We start from the raw sequence: 10,728 nt of genomic DNA, 5'->3' as shown, positions 1-10,728 counted from the left end.
CTTTTTTTTTTTTTTGAGAGAAAGTATAACTTTCATTCATTCAATTGAGTGAATAAGTACAAAAAGTTTGTTGGTATATTATCTACCCAAGTTTCTTAGCAAGGTTGATGCTGCAGAAGCTGAAGCTGCTAAGTTCGGTCTGGAGATAGCAGAAAATGTTGGATGTTTCCCTCTAATTATTGAATCTGATTCTAAGGAAGTAGTGGAGTTAATCTCTCTTAAGAAGAGCACAAGAACCGAAATCTTTTGGGTCATCTCTGAAATCCAAGATCGGATGAAGAGGCTGAAGAAAGTGAAGATACAGCACACTCCACGAGGGTGTAATTCCTTAGCTCACTCACTGGCAAATTTGGCGTTAGAGCTAAATGATTTTGTTTTGAGGGCTTCATTGCTGCAGCCATAACCTTCCCTTCAGAATTCCTTATCACAATTCCTAAACCAGTTCTTTATTGCTCCATTTTTACTGCTGCATCAACATTTACTTTGAACCAGCCCTCAGGGGGGTAGCTCCATTTTTGCTGGATAGCAGGACTCGTAGGGGGACTTTTTGACATTTGGGGCATTTGGATTCTTTTGTAGGACTGCACCAAAGCTTCTGCTGCCGCAACTGATAGATGGGAATCTTCCCTTTTATTTTTGAAAATGGCAAGATTCCTTGAGTGCCAAATGCTCCAACACACAGCAACTATCAACTCCATTTCAGCTTTTGTCCTTTTTGTAGTAAGATCCTGTAACAAACTAAAAACATCTCTGACTTTGCCTAACTGAGAGTCCACAACAAAAGGGGTCAGCCTCCAAATTTGCTTTGAAACTTTGCATTCGAAAAGCATGTGACAGACAGTTTCTCTTGTTTTTTTGCATCTCTGGCACCAGGGGAATTGAACAACTTTCCTCTTCCATAAATTTTCTGCCGTTGCCAATAGATTTTTTGCTGCCCTCCACATGAATATTTTAACTTTTTCTGGCACTTGAAGAGACTAGATAGCATGCCATGATCTGTATCTCTCCCCGGAGCAGCTTGGCTTGTCCGGAAATCTCAGCTTTAAAGCCAATTGGTAGCCACTCTTAACTGAATAATTGCCCTTTTTGTCATGGTGCCACATTACTTGATCTGGTTTCGGTTGCCTTGGCAGTGGTATTTTCAACATTTGGTCAGCATCCTCTTCCAGGAAGTGATGCCTAATCACTTCTTCTTTCCACTCCTGATCCTCATTTATCAGCTCTGTAACAGTTGTGTCTAATTTTAAAGATGGGGGGGATATCGGTTGAAAAGTCATAGGTCTTGGAAGCCATGGACTTTGGTACACTAGAACTTGCTGACCATCTCCAATTCTCCAGCGTAGCCCTTGCTCTATCACTTTTCTGCCCCATAAAATACTCCTCCATATGAATGAAGGATGTGAACCCAGCTGAGCCTGCATTAAATTTGAGTGTTTAAAGTATCTGGCCTTCAAAACTCTTGCTACCAGTGACTTCGGCTCTTGGATAATCCTCTAACTTTGCTTTGCAACTAAGGCATGATTAAAACTCGACAGATCACGAAACCCCAGCCCACCTCTACTTTTTGCTTGGCACATATTTTCCCATTTTGACTAGTGAATTGACTTATGATTCTGGCTATTCCCCCACCAAAAACCAGCAATGGCCTTCTGCATATCCTCACAAAGACCTATAGGGAGCTTAAAAACACTCATCGCGTATGCAGGCACCGCTTGAGCAACAGCTTTTATCAACACCTCCTTTCCTCCACAAGAGAATAATTTTGCCTGCCAGCTCGAAATTTTGCCAAGAACTCTGAGTTTAATGTCTTTGAAAAAACTTGTTCTATTTCTACCCACCATTGAGGGCAAACCGAGGTATTTTGCATGCCTTGAGACCACTTGTAGCTGGAAAATGGCCTTAATTGCAGCGATCTGCTCCTGCCTGGTACTCTCACTAAAAAACATAGATGACTTCTCGTAATTGAAAATTTGGCCAGAAGCCGCTGCATAACAATCGAATATCTCCTTCAGATTTGTGCAGTCCTCCCTTGTAGCTCTTGTGAAGATCAAGCTATCATCCGCAAACAAGAGATGAGTAATGGAGAGCTCCTTGTTGAATTTTATCCCATGAATGAGCTGCTGAGCTTCTGCTTGTTTTAGGAGATTTGAAAAAGTCTCTGTACAAAGGATAAAAAGATATGGGGACAACGGGGATCCTTGCCTGAGCCCTCTTTGAGGCTAGATTAGCCCTTTAGCTACCCCATTTATCAACACCGAAAATGATGAAGTAGATATACAACGCATTATCAATTCAACAAAGCCAAGAGAGAAACCCAATTTTTCTAAAGTACATTTCAAGAAATTCCACTCCACCCTGTCATAAGCTTTACTTATGTCTAACTTCAGATCCACTAACCCATGCTTTTTCCCTTTACTAAGCCTTATCTTATGAAGACATTCATACTCAATAATAATATTATCAGTTATAAGTCTATTTGGAACAAAGGCACTTTGAGCTGGTGAGATTACATCATTTAAGATCAGTTTCAGCCTATTTGCGACAGTTTTTGCAATAATCCTATAGATTACATTACATAGGCTAATATGTTTAAAATCCCTAACTTTCTTCGGTTTATCAACTTTTAGGATCAAAGCTAAATAAGTATGATTCAAGGGAGTAAGGTTACCTCTGCCGTTAAGGACTTGCAGGCATGTGGCAATGACTCCTTGGCTCACTGACTTCCAATGCTTTTGGAAAAAAGCGGCTGGAAGGCCATCTGGACCAGGGGCTTTAGTTGGATGCATTTGACTCAATGCTTCTGTGATCTCTGCTTCAGAGAAGGGCTGGTCTAGCTGGGCATTCATCTCCTCTGTGATTCTACGAGGCATGTTTTTTAATGCATTCTCTATTTGGCTTTGGGATGGATTATTGGAGGTGAAAAGGTTGTCATAATGCTCGCAAAAAATCCTCTCAATATCCTCTGCTTCCTCAGTCCACCTATTGTTTTCATCAAAGATCCTTCCAATTCTATTCTTCTTTTTTCTTGTTGTGGCTTTAGAATGGAAAAACTTCGTATTTTTATCTCCTTCTCGCAACCAAACAGCCATCGACCTCTGCCTCCAGAAAATCTCTTCATCCACAAGTAAGTCATCAATCTGCCTCTCTATTATCTTAATTTCATTACCATCTTCATACTGATTGTTGCTCTGCCTGTAATTTTTCAAATCTTCCAGCAACTTTCCCAACTTCTTTTCCCTTCCACCAAACTCTTCTCTACTCCACATCTTTAGTTCTGCAAGCGAATCTTTGGCTGTCTTTTTAAACTGAGAGACGGGATCTTCACAATTCCAGCTTCTACTCTCAATCCATTCGTGCTTAACAATCTCTTGACACTTCTCATAAGGGCTCCACATATCCTCATAATGCACCCTTGTGAAAGTTCTTCTCTTAAAGCTTCTGTTTCTGCCTCTTTCTTCGAGCGCCATCATTATCGGATTATGGTCTGAGGTCCATATTTTAAGGTGTTCTACTGCAACTGCATGAAACATACCCCCCCAGTCTTTGCAGTAAAAGAATCTCTAATCTTTCTTCCACCAGCTGAGGACCGAACCTTCTGTTAGACCAAGTGAAGGGGTGGCCTTTGAAGCCCAAATCTCTCAATCCACAAAATTTTACAGCATCTCGGAAATCTTTTATATTTGACTCACGCCTGTCGATCTTCCCCGTCTTTTCATTTTTCTGTAGAATCTCATTGAAATCTCCAAAACAGAGCCATGGCAATAAGTATAAGCTAGCTAATCTCCTCAACAAAGTCCATGTATGCTGCTTTTGCTCTACCTCAGGATGGCCATAAATCCCTGTACCTCTCCAATAGCTACCCTTTTCCGAATGGATCACTGCATCTATGTAGTGGCTACTATAGGATTTAATATCCACAACTACCTCCGAGCTCCATAAAAGAGCTAACCCCTCACTTTTACCTCTACTACTAACGGCAAAACAACTTTCGAAATTTAACTTCTTACCTGTCACCCGCATTTGCTCAGCCCTCATCTTAGTTTCACACAAAAACACAATTTGAGGCCTTTGCATTTGGAGAATCTTTTTAAATTCCCAGAATGCTCGGTCATTCCCCAAACCCCGAACATTCCAGCTTAGGATCTTCATAGTTGTGGGCGGTGCTGGCTACCAGCCACCGCCATTAATCCTTTCGGAGTTGAAACAGCTGCCATTGCTATCATTTCGACATCTCCGTCTTGCTGGGTTGCCTGTTCTATCATGTTCTTTGCTTTTATCGAACAAATTGCACCTTAGTCTAAACTGCTTATTTTTCTTCTTTTTCCATCTGGGCTCACCCAATTAGCCTCTCCTGAAGGCTTTTTTAAAAGCTTTGGCCCATTTTCTTCCAAAGAGTTCTTTTCGATGGTTGCTTGGAGCTTCCATTTTCGTTTCTTTATTTTAGTCTTTGTTTTATTCAGCCTCTCACCTTCTTCGCAGCTTACTACAACTTGGGTTTCTATTGGGCTCATTTCTGATTGGGCCTCATTCACTAGTGATATCCTTCTCCTTTCTCTTGTTTCTTTCACCCAGTCTCCATTTTGCTCATCTCCCCTTTCTCCTTCCCTCTTATTTAAATTTCGGATCCGCCTTTTGGCCCTGTTTTTGAGGCACTGTACTAATATCTGTTGATTGCATTGACTTTATGAGACTTTTTTCTGACAACCTTGAAACACCCGCCCCTTCCGTCTGCGGATTATCTAATATTAGATCCATTTGTAATCGGGTCACCCCATGTTCTTTCTCAGCTCCATTGATGTTGCTTCTGTGTTGGTCTTTCATCATCTTTGAGGCCACCTCTGGTTTGGACCTTGTGTATATTATGTTGTCCTTTTTCTCTTCTTCTGCTTTCCATCGCTCCTTTCCTCTGTTTAGCTTGATTTTTTCTGCCATTGTGAGTGCTCTCAGCCATGGCCCATAAGCCATTTCCTTTCTTGTTTGGTTTTTGTATTGCTTGCATTCCCTGTATTGATGTCCTATGCATCCGCAAACAAAACAAAAATATGGCATCCTTTCATATAGTACCGGCATTGGGATGATCTTTCCTTTGGTAGTTTCTTTTTCTGTCTTGTTAGCTTCTGTATCTACCATTTCTGCAGACTCCCTTCCTGATTCGTTTTCTGCTGCACTCTCCCCTTCTACAGCTTCCTCATCCTTTAGCTCTAGTATTTTAATCAGAGGTTGAGTAATATCAATTGAAATTCTCAACCTGGCGTATTTGCCAAAGCATTCTCCTGAGGCATTTGTCCTCACTTCCTCCACTGATCCAATTTCTCCCCCAATTTCTTTGATGGTCTCTTCATTCATGCACAATATGGGGACATTATGTATCTGGACCCAGAAGGATACATGAGTGAAAACTTGTTTATTGATCTCCCCGATACCTTTTGGTTCAACTAACACTATCAAAGCTCTATCAAAGTGCCATGGCCCCCCTGCTAGAATGTTCCTCTTATCTGTTTCTGTTCCGAACTTGAACAAGAAAATATTGTCCCCCATTTCTTCAATCTGCACTTCTCTTAGAGTTCTCCACCTGTTGCAGGGATGCTTTGAGACCCACGATGTTGATTTCTCTAGCCAACAACACCTTTCCCAGGAGACAGTGGCGGATCCAGCTTAGGACCAGTGGGGACTTAAGTCCCCACTGAAAAAAAAAATCCTTTACTAACTAATTTAATTTATAAAAAATTTCTAATAAATTTTTCCTAAGCCCCCACTAATTTATATTCAAACCCCTAACACATAAACATAATTACATACTTTAAGTTTTTAAAACAAATAAAAAGAGATGGGCTTTGCAAACTAAAATTAAGCCCACAAATATTAATATTAATCAAATTTTTAAATAGCCCACAAACCCATTAATAATATTTTATTATTCGGTACCTTCTCCAATTCCACTGCCTGCACCAATACGCAAATCTAAAATCCCTAAATCATCTTCTTGTTTCGGCATCTCCAAAAGCAAAACAGCAGTGACAGACTGACAGTGGAATTTGCATTAATCATCTTCTTGTTTCGACATCTCCAAAAGCAAAGTGGAAAGTGATTTCATTTATTCCTCCAAATTTCAAACAACCCCTCGTTTCTTCATTCAATAAAATTAAGGTACAAGTTAACACTTTATTTACTTTTTATTTTATTGTTTATAAATCATATATAATTATTTGTTGAATTGATGTAGTTGTTAAAGCACTTAATCTTGGAGATCTCTCGAGTGGGCAAGGCCTAAACCAAGAGACTACTCTAAAACGTTGTGGTGATACACGTTGGGGTTCACATTATAATACATTATTGAGCATTATTAACATGTTTTCAGCAGTAATTAGTGTATTGGAAATGATTATTGATGATGGACCAAAATATGGGCAAAGAGGAGAAGCAAAGAATTTACTAGAGTTGATGTTGTCATTTAATTGTGTTCTGTTTACATTTGATGAGGAATATTTTAGGGGCTACAGATGAGTTATCACAAGCATTACAGAGGAAAGATCAAGATATTGTGAATGCTATGAACTTAGTTAGGTTATGTAAACTACAACTTCAAACAATGAGACAAAGTGGATGGAATTCTTTGATTGATGAAGTTACTTTTTTTTGTGCGAAGCATGATATTGATGTGCCTAATATGGATGATATGTTTGTGGATAGAGGGCGATCACGACGTAAAGCTCAAGAAATCACAAATTTGCATCGTTATCGTGTTGAATTGTATTATGCAGTCTTAGATATGCAACTTCAAGAGCTTAATTCTCGTTTTAATGAGACAAACACTGAGTTGCTTCTTTGCTTAGCATGTTTATCTCCAAATGATTTATTTTCAGCTTTCAACAAGCAGAAGCTATTACGGCTAGCTCAGTTGTATCCAAATGAGTTCTCTACAATTGATATCATGGCACTTGAGATTCAACTTGATACATATATTTTGGATATGCGCACTAGTGGTGAGTTTTCAGAATTAAAGGATATTGGTGATCTTGCAAAGCGGATGATCGAGACTAAGAGACATAATGTATATCCATTAGTTTACTTGTTAATAACATTGGCATTGACTTTACATGTTGCCACTGCGAGTGTAGAGAGAGCATTTTCAGCCATGAACATTTTGAAGAATCGGTTACGAAACCGAATGGGAGAGCAATGGATGAATGATAGTTTAATTGTTTACATAGAAAAAGACTTATTTAATAATATTGATAATGAAGTTGTAATGCAACGTTATCAATGTATGAAAACTCGTAAAGGACAATTGTAAACATATATTGAAGTATGATAAATCTTTCAAATTTATATATTTATTACTTTTTATATTTTTTTATCGCCGTTGGGTAAGCCCCCAGTCAATCAATATGCTGTCTCTGCCCCTGCCAGGAGACAGCCGTCCACCATCTTTTGGCCTGTCTATCTTCATTTTGCTTTTAAGTGACACTCTACCTCTCTTCTCACCCTCCAAGGATATTTCTTGGCACCTTCGAATCAGCTCATCAATGTCCATTAAGAGTGCTTAACTATTTTGCTTCCGAAAACTGAGATATCGTTGTTTACTTTCACGATCGGCTAAAAGCTGAAGAAGAAAGAAAAAAGGAGATAAAATCATGAACCAAAACACCCAACTTATGTGAGTGACCACAATAGTCCTATAGACTCACTCTCCACTCTCATTCTGTTTCTCTAAGAGAGAGAGCCAGAAGAGAAAAAAAGTAGATGCTCCATTTGAAGACTTGGGGTGTAAAAGATTCTAAGGTGCCTATAAATCTTTATTTCAAGTTCCAATTAACTCAATTCGAGATTACGCGTGTGGTTATTAATTATTAGCTTTCCGTGTAATCCTCTTCGACTTCTTAAAATTTCAGGGTATCAATAATCTCCAGTGAGGAGCTCGAGATTGGCATATTGACAACCAGCCGCTGATTCGATCATCAACTTGCATTAACAATTCAAATCTTTATACGCGCCTTTGGCCGTATAGTTTTCACTGTCATATTTGTGACAGCCAAGCTGAAAACACTCGAGTATTCAATCTCTATGATTAGTTAGGTGGAGTTTGGTAAAAACGAATGAATTTGGAAGTTGGAATAACTAAGCATGGAGATGGAGATGGCTCAGTGCCTTGTCCAGAATTTTTTGAGTCGCACCCATCACGTTTTATCACCAGCCAAGGCGACAGGCACAGCACAAGTCCAACGATGGGTGTTCCCCTAATAATGACCAAAATGGTGAGGTTCAAGCGGATGCAAAGTAAGCATTGAATGATTTTGAATCATTTTTTCAATAACGAACAAAATAAAATTATTAGTTTGATGAATAATTCCTGTGGCATATTATATGATCGAACATACTCAACGAATCGTTTCAACTGAACATGGGCAAACAAAATTAGCAATCAAATTATGCAACAAAAGTCTATGCAAATGCTTTTGACTCGATTTCCCTCTTTTCAATCAAAATATTTATACTGATGTGTTAACTTAAAAATGCATGTTGATTGTTTGTAGTAAGAATTTATTGAAAAGCTAGGCATAGGATGATGTGGTGGTATACACATTCCATCCAACACGACTCTCTCATTCTATTGGGAATGAACAGTAAACATATGAAAATTTTGGGTAATCCCAAATATATTTACACATGGATTTATTAGATTTTTGTCATGAATACTTTCTCCACTAATCATGAAATTACTTGTAAATACACACATGATCACAAAAGTTTAATGAAAAAGAATGTATGTACAAGAACTTTCTCCAAATACAAATTTGAGATTATTAACGCCAACTCCTCATCAGTTTAATTATATATCTTTTAACAAATGGGTTAGTGAGTGAGCAGTGACACAAATTGAATTGGGTGTTTGGACATAAAGTTTTACAGCTGATCAAGAAAAGCCAGCGGCCAAAAACACGTGGTGTCTCCTCCCCACAGGAAAAGGAACACAGAAACGACTAGTTTTTGCAAGCGTAAACGCTAAACCCACATGATTTAAAGTCTAAAGCCCGCGTTAACAGCTATAGTTATTCGCGGATCCAGTCTCCTCCCCTCGTGCGCCTTAGTTGTCTTCCCACTTAAATATTCCCTTTATATTGTGTGTGTGAATATATATGCATACTGTATGTAAACACACGCCCGCCCATTACTCCTCCTCCCTCCAGCTCTCTTGATTTCTTTCTCATTCAATCGTCAAGAAAACCGAATTGAAGCAAAATACTGTAGTTGAGATTAAAATAGCAAAAAATGGTAGGCGTTTTCGGGCGCTCCCTTTCATTCCCTAACAAACATCCCAACCGTCCACCCATGTCTCATCACATTAGATCCATCAGTCTTCCGTGCAGATCACACCCTTTGGTTTCCCAGATCAAAGATGAGATCAGCGAGCTCAAGACTTGGTCTACTAAACCCGATAACAGAACATCATCTTGGCTTTGTGACGGCTTGAGCCGTCTCAAAGACGTTCATGATTCTCTGCATGAAATTCTCCATCTTCCTCAAACACAAGACTCTCTTCGCAATCAACACGAGTGGGTCGAGACGCTTCTCGAAGACTTTCTTCGCTTCGTCGATGTCTTTGGAATCTTCCAAACATCTGTTATGACACTCAAGGAAGAGCAGTTTGCTGCCAAAGTTGCTATAAGGAAAAAAGACGACGCAAAGATAGCTTCGTATTTGAAATCAAGAAAAAGATTGGCCAAAGAGATGCTTAAGCTTGTCAGTGCAATTCGGTGTATCGGCCAATACCAGGTACCGCCACCAATGCTGGCGTCCGTTGTAGATTCTGATTTAGCCGGTGTCGTCACTGATGCTGTTCGAGTGACAATGCTCGTTACGGTTGCCCTTTTTAATGGGATTTCAACGGCTTTTGCGCCGCGAAAATCTTCATGGATGGGTTTGAGACTGAGCAAGAAAGACAACAGAGTAAAATTCGAAGAGGGCATTCAAGAGTTTCAACAGGTCGGTGTTGATAGCTTGTGGGGCTTCAGAAAGAAAGGAGATGAACAAGTGAAGGTGGTTTTGATGAAAATGCAAAATTTGGAGGACTGCATTTGTGAAATTGAATTTGCTAGTGAGAAAGTGTTCAGAAGTTTGATCACCACCAGGGTTTCACTGCTCAATACGCTCACACAGTAGACCAAAAAACAAAAAACAAAAACAAAAAAAAAGGGATGTACTTCCTTTCTTCTTCTTCTTCTTCTTCTTCTTCTTCTTCTTCTTCTTCTTTTTTATAAAAAAAAAAAAAAAAACACTTGATCTCTTTTTCCTCTGTGCTATCCGCTAGAAAGAAATGGAAATTGTGAAAAGTTAGTCTCCATATGTGAATAGAAGAACTTGAATGATGTATAGTTTTTTTTTTTTTTCTCTGTAAATTGATTTCCCTATTAAATCAAAAGAATGGTTTACAATAATTAATTAGTAGATTCATTACATGAAAAATAATTAAAGCATAGAATTAACTTTTGACCATTTTTTAATTTAGATTATGTTAATTTTGACATTGATTTTAAAAAACTAGAACAATATTTTGAACAATTGCGATCAAGGCAAATATATGTGTGCGTGCGCGCTCTACAACAAGTGCATTATTATCTCCAATGTTAATCAAAGTTTCGGATTTAAAAAATAATAATAAATCATTTTGCTAAACTTGTTAGGTAAGCTTAACGTCTTCTTTCTTATTTTGAAGTAAAATGATCTCCT

At 38.7% G+C, this 10,728-nt stretch overlaps 1 protein-coding gene across 1 annotated transcript; it reads left to right on the top strand.

The window, feature by feature from the left end:
- The first annotated feature begins 9,140 nt into the window (after positions 1-9,140).
- On the top strand, positions 9,141-10,177 carry LOC18040428. Its single transcript, XM_006435263.2, has one exon. The coding sequence runs from the start codon at positions 9,271-9,273 to the stop codon at positions 10,159-10,161; it is 891 nt and encodes a 296-aa protein (XP_006435326.1). The 5' UTR covers positions 9,141-9,270; the 3' UTR covers positions 10,162-10,177.
- Positions 10,178-10,728: the final 551 nt, after the last annotated feature.

The sequence above is a fragment of the Citrus clementina genome, unplaced genomic scaffold, assembly GCF_000493195.1.
Source record: "Citrus clementina cultivar Clemenules unplaced genomic scaffold, Citrus_clementina_v1.0 scaffold_5, whole genome shotgun sequence".
Classification (NCBI taxonomy): Eukaryota; Viridiplantae; Streptophyta; class Magnoliopsida; order Sapindales; family Rutaceae; genus Citrus; species Citrus x clementina.
The sequence above is the reverse complement of the archived record's forward strand: the minus strand, read 5'-3'. Positions and strand labels throughout refer to the sequence as shown.

What these genes read in the sequence shown, in the direction of transcription:
- LOC18040428 (XM_006435263.2), top strand. Translation starts at nt 9,271, where the DNA reads ATGGTAGGCGTTTTCGGGCGCTCCCTTTCATTCCCTAACAAACATCCC.